This window comes from Coenobita brevimanus, chromosome 65, assembly GCF_032717465.1.
Source record: "Coenobita brevimanus isolate Jiangsu-jjx chromosome 65, ASM3271746v2, whole genome shotgun sequence".
Classification (NCBI taxonomy): domain Eukaryota; kingdom Metazoa; phylum Arthropoda; class Malacostraca; order Decapoda; family Coenobitidae; genus Coenobita; species Coenobita brevimanus.
The window spans coordinates 46,730,298-46,747,365 of record NC_137018.1 but is presented as its reverse complement, the minus strand read 5'-3'; the positions used below and the strand labels follow the sequence as shown (position 1 = coordinate 46,747,365).

Genomic DNA, 17,068 nt, shown 5'->3' with positions numbered 1-17,068 from the left:
TTTAGTAGGGGGTAAAGGTCACAGAGCCATTTGCATGGGGGTGAAAAAAGGCCTTGAAGTCAGCAAGATGAAACATACGTCCTCTCACTTCGGAAGATGAGAGTACACTGATAACGCAGGGGCAGCCTAGAGGCCTGCTTTAGGGGTTATTCAGAGTTACCAATATTACTTCTTGAAACAGCTAAGTCTAGCACTGATATGATTGGAAGGAAATCTAGACAATACATTATAAATTTGGTAGTTCCAGGTGAATGTAAATATTCTCCCTTCCCTCCTTACATGTATATTTATTACGAAAATAGATTAAAGGCCTACTTAGGAGATATATAATCAGAGCTACCAATGTTAAATCTTGAAACAGCTTTGTGTAGCACTGATATGATTGGCAGGAAATCTAGACAATACATTATAAATTAGGTAGTTCCAGGTGAATGTAAATATCACTTAGGCTTCTCCCTTCTCTCCTTACATGTATATTTATTACGAAAATAGATTATACGGCATATTTCAAGGGGAAAAAAACAGCGAAAATTAGCGAAAGTGCACGTGAGGTGTTGTCAGGTGATAATTAGCCAATTCCAGGTGTATGGCACTCTCACTTACCTGATTTCTTTCTTGTATATATTATTTGGTATAAGAATACGACATAGGGCTTATTTCAATGGATGAAATCAGTGAAAAATTCCAGGGAAGATTTACTTAGCGTAGCATGGCCGGGCAGGCGAGAGCATAGGGTAATGGAGGGGGGGTAGGGAGGGGAGTCAAGAACGGGGAGAAATGGCTAAATTGTCAACAATGGATGGGAGTACAGATGAGATTAGGAGTGCTGACTTGTGTTGGACATTGTCAGTACTGATAGATGATACAAGCCCCCACTTGAAAGCCCGGGTGAATTCAAAATAACACAGAATCACAAAAGTGACGCCCCGCGGTATGATCCCTTGCTCCCAAGCGTCACGAAAGTGACGCCCCGCGGTTAAGGGGTTAAGAGATACAGTAATGGGAAAATTTTAAAGACATACACTACAGATACAGCTAAAATAACAAAAATATGGTCAGTCACCTTAACAACAGTAGACGACGGGCCTGATGGACTTAAATAGCAGGGGTTCTAAGGTTCAGCAACACACTTAGAGTGCCCCCACTCTACCACCCACCACACCACACTTGTTTAACAGTTGCCAGTGTTGTATTATTCCAGGCTTGCATGAAGAAATTTACGGCCTGTCGAATGTTATATTTCTTCCAGGATGCAGCAACAGTCATTATGGTGGGGTTGTAGGTATGCCAGGTGCAGCAAGTGAGTCACGTTGGGCAGTGGAGGTGGAGGGGACGATGGCTGGCAAGTCAGGGGAGGTGGTGATGGGAGGATCCTCCATCTCCTCCTCACAACTGCTCACATTTTTGGCGATTTCCTTCATCTCTTCTTGTTTGTCTGTTTCATTCCTCATCTTGTTATGGACATATTTGCAGTATAATAATTGGCTTTTGCGAAATAACCGTTATTCAAGTGAATCCAAATGTTATTATAGAAACTGGGTATCTATTCTAACATCGTTACTGTCGAAGTTGTTATTGGCAAGATCTTACTGTAGACTCCTCTTGAACACCTTCCCCACAAGCCTCTAAGGCACAATGGGCATGTCTTGCAGGGAGGGGGGGGGGGTTGCGTAGTGTGGGAAAATGGCGGTTTTGGGCCACTTCTCGCCTCTGCATTGCGTGTTGTGGGCTGAACTCGCGCATTCAAAGTTTTATGGTTATGATTTTTGGTCACTCGTGTACTATGTGATTTGCGCACTGTGATCACGCGTACCATGCAAGCCCACTGTACTTAGAACTGTTAATCATTATGCATATATTTCACTTATATTTATTGGTTCATCGTCCTATTCCCTCATTTTTATAGGATTACAGTTATGTTGTTGCTTTCACATGCCCTGTCTTCCACCTATTATCCATTGCCCTGTATTTTATGCATTCTTCTTTCCTGGCGATTGTATGATACAGTATTTTACTGACTGACTTTATCTTCTCATCTACCCTAACAGACGACCCTAGAGTACCTAGCATTTGCGTCGTTGTCAAAACTGTTTGCAGCGGTAACGACATACCCATACCAGGTACTGCGAGCCAGGATGCAGGACCAGCACACATCATACACATCTCTGCGCCACTGTATCAGACACACATGGAGGTATGAGGGTACTGCCGGATTCTACAAGGGTCTCACACCTTACCTCGTCCATGTCATGCCCAATATCTGCCTCGTCTTCCTGATATATGAGACAGTGGCAGGGGGCTGCTAGTGCTTGGGGGTCATCTAAGATGGCACGGCTTGGGTGACGCGGGGCCTTGCTTGGTGTCATGCAGCCCTGTGGTGCACAAGTTCTAATTTGTCTGATTTTTCTGAGATGTTAGGTCCAGTGGGCATGGGGGTGGAGTGAAAGTTGAGGGTGGTGAGACTTAAGAGTATGATTTAGGAAAGCTTTAGGCACTCAAAATTAACACTGGGCTACAAATACACTGGAGCACAAAAAAGTTTTGACCACTGTTGGTGCATTGCTGGCAGGAACAAAAGACCTCAGTACTGGATGGTTGTTATTGCTGTAAAATATTTTGATTGAAGGGGAGACTAAGGATTGTATTCTCATGGGTCTAAGAGGTTTTCTAGCATCTCTTGTTAATTTGCATATTACACCTCAGTAATCTCTTGTAATTTATATATTAGCATGGATTGCATAAATAACTTCAAGAGATTATTATTGATTCATGCAGAAATGAACAGATAAAGAAGGAGTGCTAAGGGAGCCTCCTCACCCTTAAAAACATGAGCCTAAGAGGAACAGCCATGGCATAGACGTGGCAGATACATATACTGTATGGGATGGGCCTAAGCTATGACACACTAAACTGGCTCACTATGTGAGGGCTCTCATGAAGTGAATAACATTGTATGGTGGCAGCCAAAATAAATAAATATCTTACTGAAGCGGTTAGTTTCTAATCTTTTCAGGATGATTGATCTAAGTTAAGTGATACTATCTAGTAGCCATAATAAGCAAGACTCATCATGAAGATCAGACAGAAGACTCATCATTTTGAAAGGCTAATGTGTGTTGAGACTTGACTCAACCTGTTCATTGTGTTCTGAGGAGTTTGGTAGTGTTCATATGGGAAATCATCTATATAGTCTTGAAGTCATTTGGTATGAGGGGCGCTTTGCTCAGCCAGACAGTCATTTGATGATAAGATAGATAAAAAGGGCATCGTTGTACTAAGGGGGCTTATGGGGATTGTTTCGAACTCCTTTCACTAGAGAGCCAGGACTGTCCCATATATAGATTAAAATAGGATGATGGTAGCAAAAGTAAGTTAAGCTGTCATCCTATTGGAAATGTCAGGTGATATGAAGGTAGACTGGAGGTGTACCATGTCTTGGAAAGACCTGTCCGGGAGCCTCAGTTTGTTTGATTCTCAGTTTCCTGCACAATGCACCAACTGTTTTTGCAAAGCACCAGACTTCAGTTCATGTCTTTATGAGCGTGCATATACAGTTAAACAACACAGAATTATAGTCACCCTATTATCATAGAGCCATAATTAAACCTATAATTGTCATTCTCTCCTCTCTTATGTGCTTGTCCTGCCTGAGACCTTGACAGAAAGTGGTGTTCCTTGGTCCATTAGATCAGTTACCCTTCAGAACCCATAAAACACTGCTTGAATGGGTATAGTACAGCTACCCACTTGTTTCTGGTGTGTGCAAGCTGCTTCTACAATACATGACCCTCTTTGGCCAGGCTGTGAGAAAACTGCCTCAAGGCTATGTTGTCCTCAGCTGCAGAATTGATAACAGTGACAATGGTACCAGTTTATCACCAAACAAATAATTGTACCAGTTTTTCCTTTATACTGTTTGCCGTAGTAAATGTTGTGGCAGTGTTAGATATACATAAGGGTCATATTTTCATTGGTATACAAGACTTGTTAGCACCTCTTCCTTTGTGATTTGTTTTGCTTGCCATGCCTTAATATTCTCTTGGATATTATTTCTTTTTTCTATTTACATACTTTGCATTAGCAAGAAACAAGAGGACTATAACCCTGATAAAGGCAAAGTATCAGTAAATAGATGCAGGGTATTACAGAAGCTGAGAACTAAGAATATGGCCCTAAGAATAGCCTACTGTGTTCTGTTCTCATTTGGCATAGTAAATAAGACCAGATTGGGTGCACATGCATTGTTGTAAATTTGTGCCAAACTAGAAATGAACATGAAGAGCTACCTTGCATAATATTCCACAATTCTTAGTTACTGTAAACCCTTCCTTGGCAACTGAAAATACAGTATGTTAATTTGCATTATAAGTATTCAAGTGCATTGATTACAGTACCATATACCCACTCTTACACCTCCCACAATAATTACAGATGCTAACCTTTGCCCCAAACTGCAGTCCACTGTTGCATGCTCATAGCAGTGACTTTCCCTTGCTGTACCATGCATTGCCAGTTGCATTTCCTAAGAACATTTAAGTCACAGAGATCTAGGTCCACCCCCTTCCCCCTTAAATGAAACATGGGTTCCATCCCCATAACTGTTTACCCTCCCCCAAGATGTGTAGTTATAAATCACTTGTAGAAACCTGAGAGCTATACAGTTTGGGCTTCTTTCTCGTGGGCTTAGGAGGTTCTGTAGCATGTCTTTCGTACTGGTTTATTTCACTATATGAGAATAACATGCTCGTCGATGAAGTTAATTTCTTACCAGAGCTTAAAAAAAAAAAAAAAAAAAAATCTTGGACATAACTCAGATTGAGTCAAGATGTCCCCAGCTGAAGGGAATGAAAAGATCCAAATAACATACAACACTTTAAAGGTGCATTATACTGTTTGAAGTAAAAATCACACATTGTACAAAGAAGTTCTGAGGAGCCATCTAAGCCCGCAAGAATACAGCCAGTCATCAGTTTTGAGTGTGTTTCTCAAGTGTTTTCTGTTTAAGTATTTGGTCAGTAATTGAAGTAAGAAATTTTTTGCCATCTAAAGCTTACTGGGACCCCCCATAATTATCTGCATCTTGGTACTAGTTGTGCTGCGTGATACCTTTCTGTGTGCCTGTGTCGCAAGAAATGCAGTATTGTCATTGTTGTGTTTGTTAAGCACTTCAGACTAAGGGTGTCATTTAAATTTATATTCTTCACTGACAGACTCTTTTATTCAGTTTGGGAGAAAGCTCTGCAAGTGAAGGGATTATTGGAGACTATTTTTAGCTGCTTCAGTATGAAAGAATTTTTTTGTATACCTAACCCTTTCATTGTAAGAAGTTTTTTCCCAGGTTGTATAAAATTGTTTGAGGGTTGTAAGAATACAAGTAAAGGATATTTAAAAAGATGTTATTATATGAAGTTATTTAACTCGTTTGTTTACTATATGTTGTTGTCATCAACACAGCAGCTGCGGGTCAGTTGTGTGTTGGGATGACTTCCCTTTTGATTTGTAGGGCTGCACTCTCAGGTTTTACAAGGACCCCAAGCACCCCTTCCTTCATGGTTTATTTTGTAGACTAGAATAATATCCTTCCCATTATATATTTTTGCAGAAAGTAAGGTTAGGATGATGACTAATATTCTTCTGAATGTTATCATATTAATGTGGATTCTCCTGACAAAACAGCACACTAGATAAATATTACTGAGTCAGAATATTGGCAAGAGAATGTTATTGTCAGAAAGTGAGCAAGAATACAGTATATTACTGTCAGGAATAAACTGGTAAAGAAGAGGTTCAAGGGGTCTAAGATCATGAGAATATGACCTAAGGACTGTTGTCATACATAGTTGGCAGAGCCAGGAATTTTTTTTATTCCTTTTTCTTACACTATGGTGCAGTGGCAAGCAGAAAGACTCATTTATCCCAAATTGGGCAGTTAGATCAGTGAAACTTAAAAAATGCTAGAATATTGGAAGTATGTTATGTTGTAGAGTAGAAGAATGGAATGACACTTTTAAATGGTAACATTTCTTTCAAATGTGAAGGAGCAGCATTTTTAATTGAACTCTGTTGGCATGTGGTACACTAGTTGTTTTTTTTTAGTAGGTATTAATTTCTACCTTCATGTTATCGTTTTTTTTTTTTTTTTTTTTTTTTTTTTTTTTTTTTTTTTAAATAAAGTTCTAGATCCCGTCCATCTCTTTTGGGTAAGGGTAAGGATGATGACACTGATGATAAACAAAATTATTTTACTGACCTGTATTACCATTCTGCACCATGAGGAAGCATGGTGTCATTCTGAAAAGTAATTTTAAGTTGATATTATTTTCATAAGAGAAGTTGGCAATATTAATTGGTTGTAGTAGATGGTCAAAGGATAGGTTGCAGCTCCATGAAAGGCAGTGGCATAATGTATGCTGTCTTTAGAGTGCCATGAAGTTTATGATAACATGATGCTGATGGTACTTAGTGTTTGTCCTTGGTTTTGATTGTGTTGAGTGTACAGTACTTGGGTCCTTGTGTGGATATGTATGTGTGTATATGTGGATATATGTATTTTGCAGATGTGTGAAGGGATGCATGAGTTTTCACTTTGCTACAGTGTTTATCTAGTCAGTATTGTGAGTTTGTGGAGTTGAAAGCTTTTGTGTGTGTCTTTGGAAGAGATAAAAAAAAAATTGTCAGTGTATGTGCAGTAGATCCTTAATTTATTGGACACAGTGCTTGTTAAGAAGTCAGAAATGGTCATTGAACCAGTCTTAACTTCTTCAGCATGAAGACAATTCTTAAACTAAATAAAATTTGTCTTGCTTTAGCCAAAAATATAATAAATAAAAGTTGTCCTCATGGGTACAGGTTAGTGTTTACTGTATGATCTGTTGTAGGCAGTACTTGATACTTTCACTTGTGTGTGAGTGAGTCTGAGGTTTGGTGTTTTGTGGATGTAGTAAAATGACAGAGAGTTGGGATAGAGTTAGTGAAACGTAAAATGTGAGTCATATGAGATGGGTGACTGTTAAAGTTGGTATGTAGATTAAAATGTTTGTAGGTTTAGATTTATGCAATGGCAAAACTGGATAACTTGTGTGGTATACAGGTTGTGTGTGTCTGTCAGTCTGCCTGTCTCTGTCTCTGTCTGTCTGTCTGTGTGTCCATGAATGCTTGCATTTAAGTGATTTGGTTAGTTGTTGCAGTACAGGATGGCACTATGTTGCTTGAAACATTTCTTTTTATTTTTAAGCAGTACACTAAAACCTTACACTTTCAATTTGAGGTGAACATAGAAGTTTTGGATACTTCAGGAGAAAAGGAATGTAGTTTTGCCTGATATTGAGGACAATTAAGTTATTATGGATTTGAAATATTGTGGTGATTTAGTATATACATCTCCAACTGCCTGTCAAACTTAATGTCATCTTGTGAGTTTGATATTGCGTGGTTTCATTTATGTACCGACATGCATGCACATGCATGTGCATAATGACGACAAACATCCTTTAAAATGCTGATGGAATGTTTTTAGCAACTGTACATTATGCATTTAGAACCTTGACACACTCTTTAAAGGATTTGGTTTGTGTCTCAAGTTGTGGTGTGTCTTTCGGGCTTTTGTGTGTGTGTGTGTGTGTGTGTGTGCATGCGCGCACTTGCGCGTGTGTGTGTGTCTGTGTGTGTGTGTGCTGAGTCTCAAATCATTGTAATGTGGTTATAGTGCCGTGTACGGGGTGATATGTGATGCATCCTCCCACCCAAGTTATCCTTTGTATTCTTTCTTTCCTCATTAACTCATCCACTAATACAATACTGTATTCATCGTATTTTATATACCACTCAGTTGATTCCAATGTGTTATATATCCCATGCAGCTGATTCCAGCTTATTTTGTAACTTTTCTGCAAATTTCACTCTGTTATATCCCACTCAGCTGTTTACATTGTTTTATTACGCAGCTGAGTTCAGTACTGTACTGCATAGGCCAAATTCCATTAGAATTGTAATATTAAACTTTTGTATCATCATCCCATCCTGTAACATTTTTCATTTTATCCACTCAAATGAAGATACCTTGATGTCTGCTAGAGTTAAGGACTTTTTGGTTGTATTGTATATTAGGATTTATTCCCCCCACTTTTGTGATGAGAGCTCTGATAATGTAGTGTTAAGGTCTTCAGTTAGTTGATGTATTTTGTGTTTATTCCTGCTATCTCATGATGATTTTATCCATGTTAAGAATAGATTGTTCTTACAGGAGAGATCAGCAGTAGCTTTCATGAATACCTTCACTGCAAGAAGTTCTCCCTACAGTAGTTAAAATCATATTGTGGTAGCCTGGGTAATTGAAAATGTCGTCAGAGTGAAAGGGTTAAGGCTAGCATTAAGTTTGGAAGAAATGGACAGATATTTTTGCTACCAAGCTGTTGTTCTCATCAGGTGGGGAGGAGACAACTGTGATATTAATACATCTTTTTTATTTTTTCTCCTCACAAACCATGTCCACAAATGGCTGATTGTTGGCACCGAAAGATACCAGGAATACTGGTGACCTGATAATATTGGTGACCTTATTTGGGAAGGATAGTACAAGCATTCTCCTGTTCATGTCTAGGATGTGTGCCATCAAGATGTACTGTACTTGCATGAAACTAAGTATTGCACATGCTTCTAGCTCATGCTTTGGGGTGTAAGCACAAGAACATTTATTTTGGACATAAAAGCAACTTTGTAGTGAATCATGAGCAACTACATGAAAGTAAGTGTGATTCATCAGTGGCAGTTAAATAAACTAAGGAAAACTTGTGTAAAAGTGCTGTGTTGGAAAAGTCTAGAAATCACCACTGTTGTTTAAATGTGCTGGAGTAAGGGGTGTGTCTTGGAATCTGGTACTGTGGTGGCTGTGTTAATTATGGATGTATCCAGCTATTGGACCAGAGGAGATCTACAGTACTTTTGTCATGTAGCATGACTGCTGGCCATTGTACTGGAGAATGGCGGTTCACTCAGAGACGCATAGACCATAATCATATGCGCATTACATGATGTGATTTGAAAGAGTACAATAGACCCGAGAATTCACTTACATGATGAGGTATGTGCAAGAAGGTTTATCTAATGCATCCTACAGTGGGTAAGAAAGTGTAAAGTGTTTATTACTTACACCTACACGCACCAGGCATTGTTAATTAATATTCCCTTACTTAGCTTCACTCACACACTCCTCGTTCGTATGTCGAGCAACAGGTAACTAGCCCGATATCCTTTACTTTCACCTGTTTATGGACAAGGTTGCTTGATGAATGCGCTGTAACAATATTTCCATTTATATATATCTATCTGTACCAAAATACAAAAGAACTGTCCTAAGCTTGAGTTTCTCTATCCTGCCTTAAACGTACACAGTTCATCTCCTCCCCACTTGGAACATCAGGTAAGACTAACAGGACTGGAATAAGTTTCTGGTAGCAAATATTAAAACTCATTAGTTACATGTCATATCCCACAGGATGTTGATCCACAGACTGCCTTACAATCTCTTCTGTGTTACAACTAATATTTAATCTTGCAGGATTTTTTTTTTTTTTTTTTTTGGGGGGGGGGGGAGGTGAGCACTGCCAGGGATGTACTCTAATGTTATCTCCAACAGCATATATTGGACTACAATAGCCCAGGATCAGACTCCTACATCCTGGGTTCTAGAAAGGGTAATGTGGATAGTGGCCATCAGGATTATTACATACTTTTCTGGCAAAAAAAATGATACCTGTATTAATTGCCAAAGGGAATAAGTATGTAAATCAGACACAGGAGAATACATAGTCTGGCAAAAATTACGAAGATCAGTCATTGCACTCAAGTAACCCTTTAAGTCTCTCTACCTGATTCCCCCTCTCCCCCTTGCTCACTTGGGAGAGCCCCTGCTCACTTGGGATGGGGGGTAAATGAAGATAGTGAAGGGGTTGTTAATCCGTTTTTAATCACATGGAGTACACTCCATTAAATTTGTTTATTTGTATGCACCAGGTGTTGTGTAATGCTGTATGGTAGTGAGACCTGGGCTGTAAAGGAAGAGGATATTCGCAGGTTCAGATGTTCAGAAATGGCAGTGATTAGGTGGATGTGCAGTGCGTCCTTGAGTGCAAGGCCTGGGGGGGCTAGGTTTACGATGGAAGAGTTGAGAGGTAGGATGGGACGAGTGTATTGGTGCTGTGATATGGAGAGGTAGATTGAGATGGTTTGGGCATGTGAAGAGGATGAGGGATAATAATTGGGTGCAGGAAGTAAGAAGTGTCAATGTTGGGGGTAGGGCATTGAGAGACAGACCGAAAAAAAAACTCAGACGAGGTCATTGAGTGTGACCTCGGGGTTATGAGACTAAACAGGGAAGCTACCAAAAATTTAGCAGCATGGACAGGTGCCATTAGGTGACCAAGGTTGACGCATGCAAGCATGTTGGAGCCTTCAAAAACGATAACGAAATTAACAAACGTTGAAATATTAGTGGTTAGTGGGGACGCACACCATCCACTCACTTGATGTAGTGCTGTTCTCGGGTACTTGCTGTTTCCTCTCTCCCATCTTTCCATCCTTCCTCTTCTGTCTCTTTGTTTCATTCCTCTTTTGTCTATTGGTGACTGTACATTGAGTGACAAACTAAATGGTTTCCTGTAGATAAGGAAACCATTTAGAATGCTGAATGGTAACCATATAACTAAATTATGGTGCCTGGTTGTTTAGTGGGCAATTAAGGCATTCCAATCAGATTGTGCCAATGCAGGTTTATATCCAAGGGGTGGTTGGGTTAATTGCTCATGTAATGCCACTCAGGGATGAGTGAGGCTGGTCACTCATCTTAAATGTAAGGACCAACTTGCCTATCCTCGGGCTCCTATGCTCCTCATGGGCAACATTGGATTAGCTAATGAATGAATGAGATATTTATATAGTACAGCTCAGATTATTATACAGGCTGTCATTATAAGGCTGGGATTTGTTCCAGAATACCATTTTACTGTATATTGGTACAGTTGGCACACTAAACTGGGAAACTGGCAAACTAGTTTGATAAGTAGCGGTGGAACTCCAATAGGCAATTTTTCAGTACTTTACAGTAGACTTAATAGTGAAAAAATATATGAATAATTACAGGGTAAATAAAAAAGCTTGTAATAAGAAATTACAGTATTTAACCTTTTCACTCAAATGATGCTATTTCAACTGTATTTTTAACTGCTGGATGATGTTAGTCAATTAAGTGGACTGTCTGAGCTGGACAGGTTAGATTTAGCCTTAATTTAGCTGCACTACTAGAGGTCATAACCTACTTGAATATAATAGCTCATCAAAATGGAAAAGGTGTCATCATAGTAAAGAAAAACAAGTGAAGTTTTCTTAGAATTTCTGGGTTAACAGAAGCCTACATCTCTGGAGGGACTTTTTGACTTAGAGAGGTCAGATATAACCTTTACTTGTTTTGTCACTACTTGAGGTGTCACCAAAATTGAATGAAACTGTTAGCATGAATGTATCAATACTGCTGTTGAAAGTGTGTTGCCAGTGAGGTGTAGTTGCCTGAGGGCAAGCTATTATAGCCCAGTATATTTGAGGGTAGATGACAGCCAACTCCCTTACTGCCATTACACACGATTGAAAAACCTCTAGTCACCTCTTGGGGATCATTTTAATGGAAGGCCATGACATCACCTGATGTATTCTAACCATTAGACCACAGGTAGATAATATTTCCTTATTTTACTGTTTTGAAAAAGAAAGGAAACTCACAATAAAGCAGTGAAATATATGTCGGATGTTACAGAGCCACAGGTACTGATGACTTATGGGTTAATCATGAGGGAGACTATTTTTGCCCTTAAGGTTATCAGTATTTGTGGCTCCATGGCGGTTGAAAAATGGACCCATCTTGATATGACATTTTCGTCCTCAAAATTAGCCATACAAAAACCTCCTGAAGTTTCTCAAAAATCCCACAGGGCACCATTTATAACATGCTAAAGAATATAACCATCCCATATGGAGAAATGAGGTGATAAAGAAGAGGTGCTAGAAAGCCTCCTAAACCCACTTGAATAAGGGCTTCTGACTGTATTATCATGATCAAAAGTTTGCCAGTGCTTCCCTGCAGGCTGTGATGATGAAAAGTTTTATATGAAATATATTTAAGATACAGTAATATGAAGCACACAGCAGAGTATGAGAAGTAAGGATACGCTGTTACACATGAGGAGGAATTAAAAATATGGTAGGCAAGGCACAACCTTCTGAACAAGCAGATATATTTGATAGTTTGTAGCTTGGAAAAAGAGAAATGATATTACTATGCTTTAGTAACCTATTCAGTGGAAAATCTTCACTGTTAAATTAATCTGGTAGTAGCACAGAATGATATAAAATTTGGTGTCTGGCAGTGATAGAGCTAATGGAAATTATCTGCAATGCATTCTTATTAGAGGTCACTAAACTTGAATGACACTGTCTGGCAGCAGTGGGAATAAACTGAAAAAGATAGTAAAATTGCAAAAAGGGTATTAACATGAAGGAAGTATGTAGCCATCATGGATTTGGAGAAAGCATATGACACAGTGGATAGGCAAGGAATGTGGAAAGCATTAAGAATATATGGAGTAAATGGGAAGTTATTGAATGCCGTGAAGAGTACATTATGTATGAGGATGCTAAGGCAGCACTGCATGTGGGTAGTGAACTGAGGTAATTTTTCTGTCTGAATGTTGGATTGAAACAGGGATGTGTCATGTCTCCATGGTTGTTCAGTCTGCAAATGGATGGGGTAAGAGGTACATGGTAGTGAATGGTGGAGCAGCCCTGATGAGAGAGGGCAGCATTTGGAAGCTTCCTGTATTGTTGCCTACAGATGATACTGTATTGTTAAGTGAGAACAGAGGGGAACTGCAAGGCTTGGTGAGTGAGTTTGAGAGAGTGCATAAGAAATAGAACCAAAAGGTGAATATAGGGAAGAGTAAAGTTATGGTCTTTGAGAGAAATGGTCACTAAATGTACAGGAAATGGATAATATGAGTGCATTGAAGTAAGCTACTTGTGTAGTGTGAGGAGTAAGGATGGAAGTTTGGAGGATGAAATGCTTGAAAGGGTACAACAAGGAAGAAAGGTTGCTGGTTCTTTGAAAGCAATGATAAGATATAGGGAAGTGAGCATGGCAGAAAAAAAGTCGCTGCATGATAGTAGCGTGGTACCAACTCTAACGGATGGAAGTGAAGCTTGGACCTTGTTGGAAGGACACAATTAGTCAAGGGAGAGCAGTGGAAATGAGTTATTTGAGAGGGCATGCAGAGTTACATGGAGTGAAGGAGCATTGTGGTGTGGATGTGGATGTGATAGCATTAAGAGAAATGCACTGAGGTGGTTTGGCTGTGTCGAGAGAATGGAGAGCAAGAGACTAACAGGAGAGTGAATGTGAGTGAGGTGGAGGGGGAGAGAGGGAGAGGGAGGCGGAGGCCAAGGATGAGATGGACGAATGGAGTGGAGAGGTATATGAGAGAGGGGTGTGTGAGCTGGGGGGAGGGCAGTGAAATGGCAGAGGACGGGGTGACATGGAGGCGATTTGTTTGTGGCCACCCCTTACAGGATTAAGGCATCTGGCAGTAGATAGATAGACAGTTACTGACATGGGCAATCATCATTATGAGTCAAGATTACAAAATAAAACAGTTGGTTGTGATTATAAGCAAGGTATTTGTTCCAAGATCTCACCTTTTTCCATATAGTTGATATAAAAAATTACAAGAAACTGGTAATTCAGTGTAATGGGCAGCAAAAAAACATTGATAGGCAATTTTTCTTTAACTGTGGACTTTACTTCTTCACCCTGGGGATCTCCAGTAAAATCATCTGGTATTAACCCAAATGAGATAGAAAGTACATCCTCAGGCTGAAGAAGGTAATGGAGATTGCTTCTACTGCTGCACATTCAGGGGCCTTGCCAAAGTAAATAAAATCTTTGCATTAGCCAAACTGCATCATGCATCACTAATCTGAAGGGGTTAATAGCAAAAAGGAATGTCAAAAAACGGAAATCTGTAACGAAAACTTACTGACTCCAGAGCATTTTATCACCCGCTGTCATAGTTTGGTCATCACTCAATTCTCTCCTTGTCTCCCTCCATCTCTAATTCTGTTCATTTCTGCCACTGCAGGGTACATGGAGTGGTGGGATTCTACAAAGGCCTGGCACCCAACCTGACACGTGTTGTGCCAGCTACTGCACTCACATTTGTTGTGTATGAGAACACCTCACACTTCCTCCTACAGTTTCGTGAGGAGGAATCTGCACAGCAGCAACAACAAAATGGGCTTCAGCAGGAGGCGGGTAATACGACTGATGATCAATAGACTTCTGCAGCATAGTTACAGGATACAATTTATCATTTCTTTCTTTTCATTTTGAGGGGGATGGGCTTTGACTTTATCGTAATTATGGATATTCCTGCAGTTATGAATTGTAACTTCCAATTAAAAATTATTATTCTTCAGCAAAAGAAAGGGATGATAAGGCTGATACTAGACAAATCTTGGATCATAATTCACATTAAGGTTTTTTGCACAGTTTAAGTTCTTTGACCATGTATGAAACTGGTTTGAGAATGTTTCCAGAGTTATGTGTCATGATTACAGTAGTTATTACATCATTGTTCATCAGTAATGAGGATGTTAATGCTGAGTAGTTTTTATTCATACAGTATTTTTGCAAGACTTGCTGAGCTGTTGACAGCTCCGCAGCCATCACATTCACTTCATCATCACAAGGATCAGTGTGATGTAAATACTGTAGATACATTTCATATACATTATCCTTGCGTCCAGCACGGGATTATTGTCACACATGGATGCCGTGTTGGACCAAAACCGAACTGGACAAATAAAAGAACTTATGAGAAAACATAATATTGCCAGTAAGCCTCGGAAAAGTGCCCCTAAAAAATTATCCCCAAAATATTTTGATATCATGAATAATTTACTGACCTTTAAGGTGAGTGTTGATGAGCATACTGGGAAGGACAAGTGTTTTCCATGGCTGTAGGTAGTCCTACAGACCCCCTGAAGGAAGGTCATTGGGGACATTAGGTGGTAGTAGTCGCTCCTCCTCAACCTCACTCATAATGCCTTCAAAATCACCCACAGAAGCATTATTGTCATCAGGGAAAGGTGCTGCTCCTACCTGTTCCTCAGCTTCCTCTACCACTCTTCTGCCATCCTGGCAGTGCTGGAAAAACTTGGTGATAAATGACTGACACCTCCAGTTAATGTGCTTCCCAGTGCAGATCAGCATAATAACACACACAGTTCTCCACATTACTGAGCAGTTCCTGACAGCGAATTTCGTTGGGTTCCTTGTTGACTGCTTCTTTCAGGATCTCAACGTGTAGAATCTCGGTGACATGCTGCATACTCATGGGGAGGTCAGGAGGAGGTGAGTCAGTGCCAGCAGCAGCCAGCCTTGCCTCCTTCTCTACCTGTGCCTCATCAATCTTTGCAATTTGACCGCATGCCAAGATTTGATTCAGTGACATCACAAACACAGGCAGTGGGGCCGAGCTTTGCGAGTTTTGACTGGTTGGCGTCACTAGCACAGCCAGTGGGTACCAAGTTGGACTAAGTATCACTGTGTAAGGGAAGAACTCCTCAGATTTCTGTCACTGCTGGGGGTTGGTTCTGTGGTAGTCGCAAGACACCGTGTTACTATAAAGTATGTTAATATATTTTCTGCTGTGTAGGACCCAAAATGAAGTGGACAAATGCGTGTTGGATGCGAGGGTACTGTACTGTATACTACTGTAAGAAAACGAGCATGACACTGCAGTCTACTGTTATATATATTCATAGGGTGGTCAGTGTAGTTCCTTGGTTTAGTTTCATTTTGATCTGTACGATAACCATTCACTTTGGTTAAGGTCAACACTAAAAACTTCACCAGATTGCTGCAGGTTTGGGTTTATATTTGTATGGGCTTAAGAGACTTTTTAGCATTAATTCTGCAGCAGAGTGTTTTGCATATTGCACATGTTCTCTTCTGTGTTATTTATATCTTATTCTTATGAACATAAATTGCTTATACAGTGCATTACACAAAAGGGAATTATCTACTGATATGCCAAATACAGATATAAACTGTTAAGGAAAAGGTGCTATGAGTTTCATATGCAGAGGAAATTACGGTCCATGAATCTGTTGAAACTTGGTTCCCTAATTTATCACGTGTGTGGACTGTGTGACAGTGTTCTGTATTATGACATCTACTTATTTGTTTCTTCAGAATACTGCAGGATGTTAGTAAAGTCACTGTGCGGTGAAGATGCTACCACACCTCCATCACACCTCACAATACCACACTTTACTGCCTCACCTTACATATGTCACACACAGCCTCACTTCACAGTCACACCCCACTGTGACAACCTCACACTGTAACACCACTCACTACCACTCCTCAGAAACATGCCATCTCTGTACAGATACTTTTTTAATATTCTGTAATCTGGAGTGCCCATTACATGTGGTTTACATCTACCTTTCTCATTCAAATCTAGTTTTATGTGTGCGTCCATTGGAAGACATTTTGATTTTATTTAGTAACCCTTAAGTGTTCATTATTCAAAATCTCTTAGATAGTATCTCTGTGGCCAGAGATGGATAAGAAAAATAAATATTGCACATATTTTTATGAACTAATTGAATCTGTGTGATATTTCTATCTTTCAGTCATCCAGTGTTCATTACCAGTTCTGCATCTAAGCAAGTTCGGGAAAAAAAAAATGGAGTGACAATTAGAAGCATTAAGGAAGTGCTGTATGTTTATTACCAATAGCTATAATAAAAGTGAACAAAAGGCCACAGAAAGACTGTAGTTTCACAGTTACTAAGGATTAATCAAGCCTCACTGCAGTATGTGAAATTCCATGCAGTCTGGTAAATATACAAATGAGCTGTTGACCTTAACCGTATCTCAGTATCTTCATGTATTTTGCTCATTCCAAACAAATTCTCAGAACTACCTATAGTATGTAAGATATTACTGTATTCAACTCCC

The 17,068-nt window shown here is 39.7% G+C and overlaps 1 protein-coding gene across 1 annotated transcript in view; it reads left to right on the top strand.

Annotated features, from left to right (window-relative positions):
• LOC145405106 (solute carrier family 25 member 32) overlaps positions 1–14,996 on the top strand; it is a 51,567-nt gene extending 36,571 nt beyond the window's left edge. Inside the window, exons 6-7 of the mRNA XM_080276623.1 lie at positions 2,049–2,194; positions 14,178–14,996. Of these exons, the coding sequence (XP_080132749.1) occupies positions 2,049–2,194; positions 14,178–14,373 (342 nt within the window). The 3' untranslated portion in view covers positions 14,374–14,996. The remainder of the gene's footprint in view (positions 1–2,048; positions 2,195–14,177) is intronic.
• Positions 14,997–17,068: the final 2,072 nt, after the last annotated feature.